Here is a 17,115-nt window from a genome sequence, read left to right on the forward strand (position 1 = left end):
TTAGGTCAAGATTTAGGTTAGCCCACGCATGCAATGGAGTTTATTTCAACTCAATAACTTTAAGTTTTATAGATGCCGAGTTATATTAAAATAAAGAGGTCAGGTTTCCCAGGGGATACCAGGTAGTCAGTGGCGTAACTAAAACGATAATTGGGGGGGGGTGTGAATACTAATATATTCAGTTCTGCCTGACGTATTTCTATATGTATTTCGACGTATTTCTTTAAGCTATTGCACTTACAAACTGAATATTCACCCCCCCCCATTATCGTTCTTGTTACGCAGGTAGTTTAAAGCATATAACCATTAAAAGATACTAAATCGCTTCGTAACATGTTATTGTTACAAAATTTCACCTTAATAAAACAGCCTTATGTATAGAAATATAGAGAACCTATGATAATATAATAAAGTCGGGCTGCAATATTAAATGGTTTATAGTTGTCGACAACTATTTGGTGATTATCAACAATTCAGTGCACCTCAAAAGTTTCAATAAGTCACAGTTGCGCGGTGCGATCTCGTGATCGGGCGGGATGGTCTCGCGATTGCGTGACGCCGTTGCGGGATTATTGCGTTTTTTCCGCAGCATCTGGACGGGCAATCTGGACGACATACTCTCTTGCATACGGGTGGACACGACCTGCAACATGCGCCAGAACAACCTCCCGATGTGCAATCACTCATACACTGTGGTGTGCAGCCATAATCATCTACATAACAAAAGAACATTGTTGGGAGACTTTGCTGTGTAACGCCAATTTGTTTAGGTGAGGGAATTAAATATAGTTAGATTTTGTGGCATTCCACTCACTGTAGGATAATTTCTTTAAGGTAGGGGGTCTTGATCTCGACGCTTTACCGGCGTCACGGGGGGCGTGATTCGATTCATGCCGGAGAACCGCATTTTTCTCAGACCAGGGCTTGAAATTAGGGTATGTATGATTTCTAAATTAAGACCCTTCGCCCCTAGCTAATTTGATTTAGCTATGATGTTGCAAAAAGCAACTCTAAGAAATGCAAAAAGCATCTTACGCAAATGACATTTTTAATGAAATAATGAAGATAAGTCAATCATTGCCTGTGTGTCTCTTGCAGGGACTAAGATTACAGGTGAATATATATAAAGTGATTAAAGGAGTTTTTATAAAATCTTTGCCTAAATTATACAAGATTCAAGTTCGTCTTACATCCCTGCGGATGAGAAAATAAAGAAATTGCTCTACAATTCATTTTAATCCTAGCTTACCGCTTGACAGTAGTGTAGTTATAATTATATTGATAAGTTATAATTTGATAAAATCATTATAATGTACAAATTACAGGACGTATTGCAGTGACTAGTTGTGCATGGTCTGATGAAACTATCCTATTTATATATTACCATACGCATCTTTAAGTTTGGAAATTCTTCCAACAGGGCCTATTTTAAGTAATTCTTAGTACTGCCGAAATTGAAACAGCTGGGAACTGATGACGAAATGCAATTGTCATTTTTTAAATTCTCATTTTTATCAGAAATATGTTTTCATCGAAAATATAAAATTTTGTTAAAAGAGTTCCAAATCTCAGTTATCACCCTTTTAGTTCATTTAAGTCGGCAAGTTTCTACATATTATCATGACTTCCCATTCTTTATATAATCACATCAGATTTTGAAGATGATATATTCTTCAATTTTCTTTATAAAATAACATGTATATAACGTTTGTTCTGATTGTTCGAAGCCTGTGTTTGGATCAGGCTATCCAAAGACGGAAATTTAATTCGCTTATGGAAATCAAACTTGGAACACCACCTTATTGTTCCTATTTTTTAAAACAATAACTTAATGGTTTCCCGTGTTTGGGCGGCCTGATCGAAACACTTGGGAATGCTTGTATTAAGAAAAGCTCGCAAAATCACCCTCGGCTGGTGCGGAACTTTTCTTAACTCTTGCAACATTCCCGCGTGTTTGGATAAGACCATCCAAACACTAAATTTCTGACTATATGTACGTCACGAAGGGCATCTAGAGGTATACCAGAGGTAACGTGCAGAATAGCCATACCCTTCAAATTAGGCTATATAGTAGCATTTATAATCATTATAACGTGTGTGCTTTTTCCTACCTCCGGTGTCATATGGCCCAAAGATAGGTGGCAATTGATAGTGGTATGTGTGAGAGGCGTCTGCCAGGCTTTGTGATGGTGCCGAGGAACAAATACTTGATCCTGGAAAAAAGTTTTTAACATCCAAAACCTCAGATCAAAAACAGAAAACCTGTCAGATAATTGAATGACGTTGAACGTAATAAGACAAAGACAAGTTTTAATTGGCAATTGCAGTGTGTATGTATACAACAAATTTTCTAATGACAAATGGAAAGTTTGGAAAGTTTTATTTGCTCGTCTGAATGTGTGAACAAGTTTACTTTGAGAAAATAGTTTGCAATTAGCGATGTACGTGATCGTAACGAAAAACGTAAGCGCGCAAACAGACGCCATTTTTTGAATTTCATTTCTGAATAATGTAATAACGTAAGGATTGCAATGTGATAATAACGCAATTCAGTTCTTGTTTTTATCTCTCTATATGATGCCGATTTCCGAATTAATATTCCATAAACTCTCTTTTAACCAGAGCAGTTTTTTATCGCCAAATCAGTCAAACGTACAGCGCTAACGCTAGCTGCCACTGCAAAATACAATAGTCCGCTGGTCAAACTCATACAAGTGCTCACATTACTTTGACAAGTTTTCTTTGTTGGCTCATACACACGAGCGAAATTTTTACTTTGACAATTTTTTCTATGACAAGTACACTTGTTCAAAATCAAGAATACTTAATTTTGAACAAGCGTACTTGTCATAGAAAAAATTGTCAAAGTTGCATGGGAGTACAGACGAACAATTAAAACCTGTCACATAAAAACTTGTCATAGAAAACTTGCTCGTCTGTAAACGCCGGCTTCCACTTGCACGTACGTATGCGCCGAAATCGCACGCACGGCTCGCGCGTTGACGGACGCCTTGAAAGTAGACTACAGTTCTACTGTCATACGTATAAAAAATTACCCGCGACGTCCGGCTTAGTGAAAAGTTTCGAGTCACCGGGCATGCGCTAAATCAGCCGCACTGACCGTTCGTACAAGTGTAGGCCAGCCTTCAGGGGTTATAGCATGCGCTACGACTATTTATCACAGGTAATGCCGCAATAGCGTGCAGTTGTTGGAAATGACAATTTCTCTCAAAGCTTTTAGCTCTCAGAGGCTGTCAATTCCTTTAAATAAATAATAGTTATAATACTATAAGATATTTAGTAAAAAAACTGTGCAGTATCCGATCAAAATGCAACTTTTTTAATTGGATAGATTTTCAAAGAATTTGTGACCCGAAAGAAAGGATAATACGCACGCAACCCTTTCGAATTGTATGGTTGGGGTGTTTTCGTGGCAGGAATTTCAAATTATTTCTCGTATATTATAACTGTGATCTAACTGTATCTTTACTGAATTAATCACCCTAAACTGTAGACCCAAGAAAACCCTTTGGCTAAATACCTATCAGCTTTTTCATGATTACCTGGAGGTATTGGCGTGCATTTGGTTTTATCAGAAGTTCTATGAGCATCTGGAGACCCGCCAGATGTCTTAGGAATCTTTTGCGTACTAGGGGTTTTTGATGTGTTTGCATTAGATTTTCCAAGATCTTGAGGGCCGTCTGGTAAATTCTGCGTATTGCCAGGACCTTGAGGTGAACTACTGGGAATATTGGTAGGAACTTGGGGCGAACTGGGTGCTAATGAAGGGGTGCCTGGGTTACCTAGAGACGTATTAGTGGGGTTTGTGGGGTTTAAAGTTCCTGGAGGATTTGATGCCGATGTTCCCGGAACGTTGGAGGATTCTCCTGAGGTTCTGGAAGGGTTTGATGTTCCAGGTGAGCTTGATGTTCCGGGTGGGCTTGTTGTTCCGGGCGCGCTCGATGTACTAGGTGGGCTTGATGTTCCGGGTGGATTTGATGCTCCAGGTGGGTTTGATGCTCCAGGTGGGTTTGATGCTCCAGGTAGGTTTGATGTTCCAGGTGGGCTTGATTTACCGGGAGGGTTTAATGTTCCTGGCGGGTTTGATGCTCCGGGTGGGTTTGATGTTCCGGATGGGCTTGATGTGCCGGGTGGACTTGATGTTCCGGGTGGGCTTGATATGCCGGGTGGACTTGATGTGCCTGGAGAGTTTGTTGTTTCTGGTCGGTTTGATGTTACGGGTGCGCTTGATGTTCCGGGTGGATTCGATGTTCCGGGTAGGTTTGATGTTCTGGGTGGGCTTATTGTTTCTGGTGGGTTTGTTGTTCCGGGAGGGTCTGATGTACCGGGAGGGCTTGTTGTTTCTGGTGGATTTGATGTTTCGGGTGCGCTTGATGTTCCGAGTGGGTTCGATTTTCCGGGTAGGTTTGATGTTCCAGGCGGGTTTGATGTTCCAGGTGAGCTTGATGTTGCTTGTGTGTTGGAATTGGTAGACGATGCTTTACCGCTCGGCTTATCTAACGTAAAAACGTTGTAACGTTATAAGCGTTGCAAACTTTGCATATTGAAAACATATATACCGCTAAAAATGTCGAGGAATGTCGATTTTTCTATTTGATCGTAAGAGCTTGTTTTACCAGCCAAACAGACACTGGCTGTTGGTCACAAGACAGCAAGATTATTTTTCCCAGTTTGATCAACTTTTCCAACCCCATCGGCCCCACCCCGCCATGTAGCGATGCATTTGCTACACTAAACTAAGCCTAAACTAAACACGCTAAACTAAGCCTAAGTATACGAGTACGTATATTATAATGTTTGTTAAGTATAAATCATACACTCCATTCTCTATTCTCACCGGGGCACGGTGGACAACCTTTTGGTCTTTCTGTTGGTGACGCACTTGGAGGAAGAGGGCCTGGTCTGGATGGCCTCGAACCTGGACCTCGAGGGCTTGTGGATGGTTGTTGGACCGGATCGATGTTTCCACCAGGATAGATTCCTGGGCTTTTGGTTGGGGATTGGCCAGGGCTAGGGGAGGATTGTCCAGGAGTTGGTATATCAGATGTTGATGGATTTTGAGGTTCACCTGGAGGGATGTTTGAAGGCCTCGTGGGGTATTGGACTTGCGAGACGGATTGGGTCGTCGCTGGATTTTTAGGGGAGAAAGGGGTTCCAGATTGTTGTGTTTGGAGTGGTCCAGGAGGCCCGCTTTCGCCCGGTGGTGGTCTTGGGTTGGACGGAGACTGCGCAGGACTCTGAGGAACATTAGGCGATGTTGCTGGACTTTGAGATTTGTTTGGAGGTTCCAGACGTCCTTGACCAGTACTTGGTTTGTCAACAGATGGAGTTTGTGTGGATTGACCACCTGGTGTCCCAATTGTTTGTGATGTATCTAAGAAAGTTTTGATGTGCTTGTATAAGCAAAGGTTTTATGCATTTGCTTTATACTGTTCTGAATTTTTATACCGTAAAAAAGTGTATGGAAATAATAGTCTGAGCATGCGCATTTGATAAAAAAACGTTGCTTAGCTGCAAAAAATACTCTGAACGTGCGCATTGCTGTCTATTTTGTAGGCAATGTGGTAGACTTGCTACTCTTTAAACCTATACGCGAGCTTGAGCGACCGAGCGTAGCGAGGTCGCGAAAGCGAGGGAAGGGAACGCGTGGTGGGTTTAAAGAGTCGACTTGTAGCAAGTCTAGCAATGTGGCAGCTCGGGTGGTTTTTTACTTCATTAAAAAACATTCTTTTAAGAACAAATTTTAAGACAATCTATTTAAGACGACCTATTTCGAACATGCCTTTTTCTTATGTCATTTATCATAGCAAAATGTTATAGCCGACACAGCATTTGCATAATGTGTCGCCACTGTTACAAAGAAATGACTCCCAATTGGGTAAAGTATAGAGTTTGTGTGAGGAATAATTGGTGCAAAAAATATTTAACGGCTGGCGATGTCAACGACATTAATGAATATCTGATTCATCAGTCTCCTGTTGTAAACCTCAAAAATACACATCTAAAACCATAGAACATTTATGGTTTACCTTCCTAATATGATTCCAATGGCCATAAAGTATTCTGATAGCATGGGAAAAGCCTATTTAAGGTCACGACATTGCTCTTGTGTGGACTGATAGCCACTGATAATTTTAGACAAAATCATGCATCTCATTATCAGATAGATTATTATCTCACCTTGATTACACAAGTCCCCCGTCCAACCAGGTGAACACTGACAAACAAATCCTGAGGCGGTATCACTATCAACTGAGCAAGACCCATGCTTACATGGATTAGGGGTGCATAGATCTGCGCCTCGTAAATGTAAATAGATACATATATATAAGCCGTTTTCCAATCTACGTTGACGGGGTCAACGTAGTCACGAATTTACGGATTGTTTGGAAGAATCGAAAATTTTTTTTGAATTAAAAAAACTGCATTTTTTCCCAAACAGTCCATAGGTGTGCTTTGTGGTTCTTGAGTAGATCGAGTACCCTCGTTAATTTGTCAACATATTGTTTGAATATATTACCATGATTGAAAGAATGGGTGTGAATTTTACCATAAATACGCACAGACACTCACCTTGTGGTGGAGAGCCACCCACTAAAACAAGAAACAAAACGTTTTTCAACATACAATGTTCAATCATGCGTGGACGTAAACTATTATATATTAATATACAATCTTCGTGCATTAGCCTAAATCTACTCACGCGATTGGTCAAAATCAATCACATGGTTTCTAGTTGCCTGGCGACAGATCATGGGAATCATAATTATTCACAATAACCCATGAAGTCATGGTTTATTCGTAATAACACATAAGAGTCATGATTTATTTAAAAATGATAGCCTGCAGCGAAGCTTTGATCTTCAATGCAGCAATCAATGAACTCAGATTGTATATTAAACGTGTTAAAGACTTTATGTTCGTGTTTTGTTCAGGGGCGCCGTGGCCGGGGGGGCCAGGGGGGGCCATGGCCCCCCCAGGATTCAAACCTGTCGGAAATTTACGAACATTGCACGTCGTCGGAGTATATCAATCATAACAGAGACTAAGCTATTTTTGCATTTGTAGCTGTGTTATGCTGAACAACCCAAAAGTGTTTGAACTATCAGAAAATAGACGCGGTTATTTCTAATATTATACGGTACGACACTACCCCAGGTTTTTATTATACTGTTGTCGCGCAGGCTAAACTAGCTGTTTCTTCCGAACGTTTTGAATTCCGGTTTCCGATAAACATGCATAGTTTCTATTAATATAACATTACGCAAGGAATGTAATTTTCGAAATGTCGGAGGTTGGCGCGATAAAATCATGAATGACGATGTATAATGACGACCGCATTTATTGTTCAGTGAGTTTATACAGTTTATTGCATTATATGGTGACCGTCTAAAGAAACACCAGCATGTTCCGTATCAGAATGCTGGAGCTACAGCAAATCCTTTTCAAGTTAGTACTTTTAGTCAAACGTTTACGGTTCATGAAGTTTATACAAAGATAAGGTACCACGATAGTACAGCGGAAGAAGTAAACTGATGAGAGGATTGAAGCAATTGCAAATATGTTTATATTTTGGTTATAAACAAATGTTGCGTATAGAATACGCTGTATGCTCATCCACTAAGATTACAAAGCTATAATAGAGTATCGTGAAATAACTTATCGCGTTATTTGTTAATGCATGTGGATTAGGAATCTCTGTAATACAGTTTTCCCACAAACAGTTAACTGTATCAAAAAATATTCAACTACTCAATTGAAAAGCGTATGTAAAACGTGAATATTTATCGGTCATATTCATTGTGCATGAAGCGTCAATTTAAATTAGTAGACGTAGCTCGTGATCTTTGTCATAGCAAATGCATGCGCGTTCTGGCCCAAAGCCCCCTGTCAGTTTTATCAATATTCGTTACTTTTTTCTTATAAATATGTCGGAAAAAACGTGCTGGTCGGAATAATGTTGCCTTTGGCCACCCCTACATTAGCACACCCACGGCGCCCCTGGTTTTGTTTACAAATAAACGCACTTGCTGACCTTACAATGTACTCGAAATTTCAATATTGCACTCGGCCTACGGTCTCGACCCCAGACGCAAGGGTCCAGGGGCACTAAAAAGACGGCAACAAGCTATCCCCTCCCCTAGATTATATGTTCTGGTATTTTTAAAACACGTCCCGAGGGAGCATGCCCTCAAACTGCTTTAGAAGTGCTTATTCATCCAAAATAAAACCTTCAATGCACTATACCTTCAAACAAAACGCCTTGAACTTCTTGGTCGGTCATATAGCGATAAAATATGGCGAAATCATCAATACGGAATTTCGTCTGATACTCCAGACTTGTACTTGTTGCAGGTCTAGCAACGAATAAAGAGTTCGATACATCTGGCCCTTCCACGTTTGTCGGCTTTAAATTTTCCTCTACCTGTTGGGACGAAAGTACAAACGATTAGGACGTCCGTAACAGTAAGGGTAAGCGTCTTTGTTCTTTGACAGGAAAAGCTTGCCCGATTCCCTGTGTAGGCAAAGTGAACTTTGAAAATCTATATTCATGCAGGCGACAAAAATCCTAATGGTCTTCGTTGGAATAGTTGGTATGAATTAAAGTTGAGCTTATCAAATGTAAAAACAAATTCTTGGAAAGTTTAAAGTTTGTGGAAAATGGAAATTTTATGCTATTGTCGAGGCTCTTCCATCCGAACTTAGATACTTACACATGTATGTCAGTACTTAGGCTACTATATACGGCCTGGTTATTTACGAATTTATCAGAAGAAGTTGCAGTTAATTCCAACCCTTCTACCAACAATTGCGACTGGGCTATTATAGTTAACTGTAATTGCAACGGTTAACTTTATCAAAAATGCCCCAAAAAATTAATCCCACCTTAAAACCATTGAGATAAACAGCAAGCCCAAGTGTTCTTTTCCATGAGAATGCAAAACTGAACCATACGCTTGGTATACGGTCAGCCGGCAATGTAATTGACCATGCTTGAGCGGTTGTGCGGACTAACAGCTTATAAATTTCATCTTTTGCCTTAAAAAAGTAAACATTCGATATAACCCGCGGGTCAACAGCTAGTGTTCGGGTTTTGCGAAGAAAACGGAAAGCTGCTACTAGAGAACCATATCTAGGTTTGCAAAGATAAAAAACGAAGGAAATGAAGTAGCTACAATGGACGACTTGCGCTTTAAGCCGGTTTTCCACTAGCGATATTTTTCGCGCGAAGCGACTTTATTCCTTTGTATTTGAGCAATTGGTTCCAGATGGTTGCAGTTGAGAGCTCTGAAACAAAAGTAAAATGTCGATTCGCTCGAAAAATACCGCTTGTGGAAAACCGGCTTTAGACTAATTTCCTGGGATAAAAAGGAAATTTTCTGAAAAGCTTATTAAAATTAGTAAAACTGCCAAGTTTGGGTGCGAATTGTTGTGAATTACGGAAAATATAGTCATGCGAAGTTGTCGATTTTGTATAATTTCGCATTACGGCCGGAAGTTTGTAACTAAATTAGTTACACATTTCCGCGCGTAATACAAAAGTATACAAAATATGCCAACTTCGCATGGCTATATTTTCCGTATTTTATCAAATTTCACAGCCAAACTTTACATTTGCACGAATCAAGTACGTTCCTTCTAGCTGTGACGGTATTTTCTTCTTTTTACTTCGATGAAAAATTAGTCTAAAGCGCAAGTCGTCTATTAGGCAGCATTTAAGTATTCTGCTGTGAGCGAGCGCGCACCCTTGGAAACATAGAGTGGACAATCAGTACGCTTGGTTACCATGTAGTCGGGCGGGTTTACAGACGGATTGACACTGATTAATAGCTACTCGGGGTCTTTTTAGTCGAAAATAATTCATCTTACCTTCAGCAAAAACACGATCCCTCTCATAGATTCACCCTCGGCCCCAGATGATATAATGTACTGATATTCGCTATTATAGTTGACATCTTTTGCTTGTATACGTAACCACATTGTGACGGTTAGTCCATCTACACAAAGATCAGGGTCGGTGATACACTCCCCCGCCCAACTTCCAAAATCGAGGTAACCACCTGATTCAACCATTGAGGCAACCTTTTTTCGTTTGACAGACATAAAGAGATGAGATCCGCCTAAAATTTTGACACTATTGAACTATTACAAGTAATTAACTCTACTAATTTGCAGATAAACTGTAAATACTAAATCGCTAACATATAAATAAATCTCGTGACCTCATGCACTCTTGAGGCCAACACGCTTCCTCAATATTCCAAAATGGCAGACGAATCGAATTATTACTTTTAGCTAAAATATTTGAAAAATTGGCACTCGAGGAGTGCATATATAGAAGGACTTGCAATTTTGTCAGTTTTATGATGCAAGAAAGATATGCAAGAATATTGCCCAAACTGTCGTATAACAAAGCACAAAATGATGTCAACTTTTGAAGATATTTTAGCGTTTTTGAAGACAAAATATTTAAAGAAAACGACAAACGCACAACGAAATTGTTGCAGTGCTTCAGCTACAAGCAATTGCTTTTTCTAAAGTTCGACAAGTGAAAAATGGAACAATATATTCATATACTTTTCCTATTGAATGGAAACACATCCGATCACAAATTTTTTCGTCCTCGGAAGATATCGTATACGTCACATTCTTACTATCAATCTTACACAGACGATGACATAAAGGCTTTTGCTTGAATAAGTAAATCCTTAAAAAGCAGATCGATGATAATCTGTGACCTGTTTCCTTCGATAGATTTATACGTTTTTTCAAACAATTTAGACACAACATTTTTTAAAAATCATTATGAGGACCTGTTAGTGTACAACGCTTTCTGCCAATAAGATCCGTCACAATATCGCCTTTCGCCACGTCAAACGCCCAGTAATGATTTGCTGTTTTGTAGCTGTTTAAATTGGCTGCATGAAATATGAATGTAAAAAGTCTGGTTAGATTAACGACTTTAACAGATTTTTCGTGGTGATATAGTTTTGTGGTGATATAGTGAATATTTGGGACGGATTTTGAGACCGTCAAACTTGACTCATACCGTCAATTGAAGTGTTTCCGTTTGTCTTTGGTTCTGGGGGTTCTTTGCCTCTGTATAAAGGAAGTTTTTTCTGTATGTTAGTTGCTGTTAGCTTTAATTACATGTCCGAGAAGGAAAAAAGAAGAGAGAAAAAGTGATAATATTAACATGAACATACATCTTTTCATAGACGATGATAAACGGAATCATCCATAAGTGCAAAACTTGTATTGTTTGTTATGCATAGTGTGAGAGTGAGTGGGATAATTTTAGTTTTATTTGAGAAGTAGTTATGTTGTGTTTTTATATGGCTATTCTCGAATAGTCGAATTATATAACTATATTGTGAAACACCCAACTTTTTAAAAAGGCCATATATGTATATAGCTTTTTCTGAAGAAAAAAACCCATTTTAGAGGATTCCAGGTATTTCCTATTTTACTGTTGTTCATGTTTGATGTTATCTTTCAGCGTTTTGTATCGTAATCAGTTCCAATTTAACTTTATCGGATATTCTTTTAGCAAAAGACAAAGTGACCTACCTTCGCATGTTATAGAGGAAACAGCTTTCACAACTTTGTCCAGTGCTTCAAATCCCTCTGTAAGGACGTATTGTTCTGGCGGGTCGCTTGCGAACTCTTGAAGTTGGGAACGGAAGAATTGTAACATTAATTCTCGACCAGCTCCAACACAGATTATGGTGGTCCCTGTGTAGAAAGAAAGTGCAGAATAAAATTTTAAGCCTTGGTTGATTTGCGTTGCACTAAGCTCGGTTAGCGTTAACCGCCTGGGTTAAAATTGATAAAAAAATTAAGCCTGCTAGCTAGGTGAGTTAACTTTTTATTCCTGGGTTAACTTCGATTCAAAATGGATGAATAAGGAGCTGAAACACGTAAAACACGTATAATTCGTCATGAATTAAACACTTTTGAAAGGTTTTACGAATCATTTCGACAGTAAAGAATTATTTAAGTTTGACTTCGTTCGGTTTCAGCTGACGTATTGATTTATTTATCTTCGCTTCAGTTCAATACACGATAAATGAATACAACCGTTGAAACATCGTAATCGAAATATTTGTTTCGGTTCTTTTGATTGGCAGCAAGTGGTAAAACTACGTTTGTTCCTGAATTTTGAATAATCAAAGAATGGCTGAAATTTTAAAATAGATTCTTTATAATTTGCTTAATTTTATTTCACATCGACATTGTTTATCATACAAAATGCATGGCCTTTCATTTCGAATCTTTCCAAAATTCCATGCACGGAAATTGCTGTTCAAAACAACGTCCCTGCGACCCTGCCCTCACGGCATATAATCTTTCGACTGACAATAATTATATCCTGGTAAAGTTTTGACGCTCTTTATTTGACCAATCGAAAACGTTCTTATATCCAATTTAGTCCTTAAAATACATTTAATCTTACGTTAAATATTTCAACCCTGGGTTAACTAACCCTACCGCTAACTCTGCTTTGAACAACACAGTTTTAACCCAGGGTTAGCTAACCTATAGTTAAGGATTTTAACCCAGGTTTAGCACTAACCCAGGGTTAAATTTAAACTGCTTTTGAACAACCGGCCCCTGGTTTTTCTAACACTTTGGTGGAACATGTTTCTTTGTAGAATTAATAATTATAGCTCTATGCCATCCAAGGTTTCAAAAATTTATTCAGTTATTTCCTCAAAGAGCATATAGATATAATCAAAATGGATTATCAAAAGTAATCGAAGAGCATCCCGACGATCGCTGAACTCTTAGAAATATAGCCGATTGCAAATTTATTTCTGTAATTTGTGCAAACATCGGAGAAAATAAACCAAGTTCGACTTACAAAAACGGTACATAACTATTTAAGTCCCAAGGTTGGCCAGCGCGTGCATGAAATTTCTTCAAAATTTTGATCAGTAGTTTTAACAGAATAATATAGTGCATGCGATGAAATTTTGTTTTGGATACGCATCTGTTTTGCGCAGGGCAGTTTTTTGGAACTTCGCCGACTCCTGTGCGATTAAAAAAAAGCTAGCATCTTAAACAACTTTCATCTATGCTTTGGTTTGATAACGTTTTAGCTATAATCTCGCGGCGTAGGATATTTATGATATTTCTACATAACGGATATATTTTCTTAAAACACTCTCGCCTGTATTCAAAATGTTCACTCGTCGCACTTATTGACTGTTACAGATTAATTTTGTCAGTAAATCAGTGAACATTAAATAAATCTAAATGCAATTATCTACTAAATAAAAAATCATGTATACGTTCTTATGGAGAACCGAAATTTCAAGCCGCCTATTTCAGTTTTAACCCAAGTATACAGGGACTATGGTAAAAAAAGGTAATCAAACTTGATCATGCTCTTATTCCTTGAATGAAATATTCCCATTTAATTTGTAAACGTTTAGCAATACCAATGAGTCGTAAGAAAAATGTATTCCCATGCCTATTTAAATTATAAAGAAGAAACCTCTTAGCAAAATTAACTTAATTTTTTAAAAGATTCTGATTTCTTGTTAAAAATCAGTTGGATGACAGCTGAATGATATATATAAATCAGGGTATTGGGTAAAACCCAAGGTCTGTTATTGACGTGATTCATCCTTTGAGTTTCTGTTGTGGAAGTAATAAAATACACTTTGTAAGTTTGTGGACTGTATAAAAAAATCATATGCACAATTTATGTAACACAATTCTGCAGCGTTTTCTACAGTTGATAAGAAATTTATATGGTGAATAGAAGCTAAACGCCATGTAGCTACTTAACCGCCTTTCGTACAACCGGCCTCTAGGCCTCAATACCAAATTCCTCAATTTAGTTTAGGAATTATGTTATTTGGATTTAAAAAGGGCAAATTTCACTGAAACGCCCTCTAGATACCTTATATTTAATATTTTAGCTACAACTTAGCAAGCACTATATTTATTTATTTATTTCGAAGAAGGCGAGCGTTTCGTATTTCGTCTGGCATCATCACGAAATTGGAAGGTTAGTAATCTTATATATATTATGAAGGATCATTTTTCAAATTTTCAAGTAATGTCGTTCACATTTCGTGTGTGCCGAACCCAAACCTATATATAAGGATGACCTTGCAGTTGAGAGAGGCCAACAATTATGTTTTTCCAGCCCAGAATGACGGTCGTGTAAACAGGCGATATATTCATCCATTACAATGTCTTCCCTGATTTTTTTATCGGCGTACCTTCCTGCACTAATTATACCCTCAGCCTATTGGTAGAAAAAAAGGCAATACTGACCGTTCGCTTTCAGTTTTTTTGCTTCTTCTTTGGCAACTTCGAAGTCACTGGCCGCTCCATCGGTAAAGAGCATTAATACATTACGTACTTCCGGTCTGTCACCTTTCTCGGGTGAAAATATTTCTCTCGAGACAACTTTGAAGCCTTCACCGACATATGTGTTACCCCTACACATAGGCAGCAATGAAATGAAGGAAGAAAATAAGGTTTGTCTGTACGTTTCATCTTTTGGTAAAAGTAGGAGTTATAGGCTGCACTTGCAACCTCTATTCCTTAGCATGCCATGAAAAAGTACTTAACTGGCATATAATTGATTACTCTTAAAAAATACTGCTCACTTTCGCCATGAATAGTTTGTGTAGGAAATGATCGAGGAAGAAATGACTGTCAAAAAATCTTCGAGCCACAAATTGATTTTCTTTCCGTTCAATTCTTGACTGAATAAATATACGCTTGTACTAAAAAAGCTTAAATCACTCACAGTCACAAACTCCTACTGATTAAGTGTGACACAGAAATTCTGTTAATAATTTTCAATGTGAGAAACGGAAAGATTGAAGGCATAACAGTGAAACTGATGAAGGTCTTATTTGAGCGAAAATACTGCACGCAATCGTTACGACGTGATTCGGATCTTTCACTCGATAATTTTGAGTGATAGTTTTTTGAAAATACTGAGAACTTTAAAATCCCTTTTTATAGGCTTTTTTAGTTAAAAATCTTATTAAGGCCACAATATAACTAAATTTAAACAAAAAGGCAATACAAAAAAAGTATTTCTGAGTCTAGCAGGAAAACAACATTATGTTTTGGCACTTGGCAGGATCAGAATATCACGATATTAAGATTCCGTATCTTCCTATCTAATATTCCGTGCTTCTGTGAAAAATCCCTTAACTTAAATAGAGAAATTTACTCCCATACCTAATCCCTAGCACGTAATAGTGCCCTTTTTTGTGTTCAAATCTCTCATAGTCATACCTTAACTGCTCCATGCTGTCAATTCCTTTAAGAACTCCTTCAAGATCACTATTTTGATCTAGACCAAATTCAACCTTCTGCGACATTCTCCCGGAGAATTGAACCATGCCAACTTTTGTTTTTGCGGGGCCAATTTGAAATCCAGATGCAAGTTCCTTTAGAAACGTTCGAACTTTTGGAAACTGTCGAATGGGATCGATACTTCCCGAACCGTCCACGAGGAAGGCAAGATCTACCGGTTCAAAGCAATCTGCAATGACGATGTTTAAACCGGCTGGTTATTAAAATTTTAATTCGAAAGTCGTATTTAAACACTAGTTTTTCATCCCTTCTGTAACCATTACCTGAAGTAGTAATTAGTAACAAACTTCAAGCCAACGGCTAAGTTGCATTTCAAACATAGATAATGGCTATGGTCTAGAATGCATTGAATGAAAATAATTATAAAACTTAAAACCGTTGCAACCATGGACATTTTTGTCGTCCTCTAGATCAATTATATGCGAAAATATTTATGTAAGCACAAAATGTGTTGAAGAATATTGGGCAGTCGTTAGGGCTGCATTAGCTAGATTAAATATATTATATTACATAGTTTACACATATTAAATATTTTGCATTAGTTAGATTAAATATATAATTACATATGTTTGATAATTAAGTTGATAGAACACCTAACTGCCGAATAACAGGACTTTTCACCGTTTTCACGATACTTCGTAAAAAGGTAAATTTAGGCATTTTTTGGAAAGTGAATCGAAGATAAATAAACTTGACCATTAACACATGACATTGCAGTTTGTACTTACCGGGTGATGAATTTGAAATCTCAGTATTTTCTCTCCTGCGCGGCTTCGTTTTGAAATGTCTCCAAAGACCCCCCTTGTCCTTTTGTAGTCCCTGATTGTCCGGATTGTCCGACCGTTTCACCCGTTTGTTCTTCTGATGTACCAGTCCACATCCATTGTCCTGTTTTCCCTGGAATTGAATCCATGGGTTGTCCTGTGTTTATACCATGTGTTATATCTACCGGACCCGGCTGACTATTCCTTGTCTTCGTTTGTTTCTAGGATAGAACCTTTTAAACGACCTCAACGGTTCACTGTTTGTCCCTCCTGATATTGCAACCTCCGATGTTACTGGGTGCCAAATGCTCGATTCCTGTATTTTTCCTGTTTGTCCTACTCCCCCCCGTAATGTTTCCTATCCCATTTCCGCCTGCCCAAATTGGACTATTCGTCACTTTTGCTTGCCCCATATTCTGCTTGTGTAACGTTCTTTCCTGTTCTACTTCTTTATTCTCAAAAGTCCCCGGTGTCTTATGTTATTGTCCTGATTACTCTTGTATACTGCTTCCTTCCTCTTTCCACTTTTTCTGCACGTTCTCGATTCATATCTACTCGACTACCTGCATACACATTCATCTGCGTTTCTTTGATGTTACTATCAGTTTTGCTTTCTGACCTTCTAATCTGTGCTTCTTGGATACCCCGTGGTTTTCCTTCATACATTGTTTGATTTAACGACACACTATTATTGCCTTGGTTCACCGCAGGGCCTCTCGTGACTGTTGACGACATTTTCCCGCCACGCACTCGCCCTTTATCATCTCCATTTAAATCAAGGTGTTGATAATTTGCCACTTGAATCGCTTTAGGTGACTTGGCTTGCGAAAAGGGTGCTTTTCTCACAGTTTCACCAAGTTTCCTGTTCAATCCTTCAATGAAACCAGATTTCCACCAGTATTCCTCAGCATTTCGCATTATTTGTTCTTTAAGATCTCTTGTCTGTACGCCATTAAGGTCTGTTTGACTCCATGGA

General features: G+C 38.4%; 1 protein-coding gene across 1 annotated transcript; it reads right to left on the reverse strand.

Moving 5' to 3' along the window:
• Positions 1-290: 290 nt before the first annotated feature.
• Positions 291-17,057, reverse strand: LOC114532837. Its single transcript, XM_028554431.1, has 16 exons — positions 16,635-17,057; positions 16,104-16,272; positions 15,295-15,544; positions 14,314-14,480; positions 11,593-11,757; positions 11,072-11,119; positions 10,836-10,940; positions 9,892-10,142; positions 8,908-9,060; positions 8,269-8,446; positions 6,595-6,615; positions 6,202-6,321; positions 4,859-5,395; positions 3,564-4,517; positions 2,112-2,213; positions 291-713 (listed from the first exon to the last, which is right to left on the reverse strand). The coding sequence occupies exons 1-16, from the start codon at positions 17,055-17,057 to the stop codon at positions 493-495; spliced, it is 3,864 nt and encodes a 1,287-aa protein (XP_028410232.1). The 3' UTR covers positions 291-492.
• Positions 17,058-17,115: the final 58 nt, after the last annotated feature.

Source organism: Dendronephthya gigantea, unplaced genomic scaffold (assembly GCF_004324835.1).
Source record: "Dendronephthya gigantea isolate DGI-Jeju-01 unplaced genomic scaffold, DenGig_1.0 000081F, whole genome shotgun sequence".
NCBI lineage: Eukaryota > Metazoa > Cnidaria > Anthozoa > Malacalcyonacea > Nephtheidae > Dendronephthya > Dendronephthya gigantea.

Excerpts from the sequence above, each read along its gene's own strand:
- LOC114532837 (XM_028554431.1), bottom strand. The coding sequence starts at position 17,057 with ATGCGAAATGCTGAGGAATACTGGTGGAAATCTGGTTTCATTGAAGGA. Across the intron at positions 6,322-6,594 it reads GGGTGGCTCTCCACCACAAG|GCGCAGATCTATGCACCCCT; the intron begins GTGAGTGTCTGT and ends TACATTTACGAG. Across the intron at positions 714-2,111 it reads TGGGCCATATGACACCGGAG|ATGATTATGGCTGCACACCA; the intron begins GTAGGAAAAAGC and ends TTTGTTATGTAG.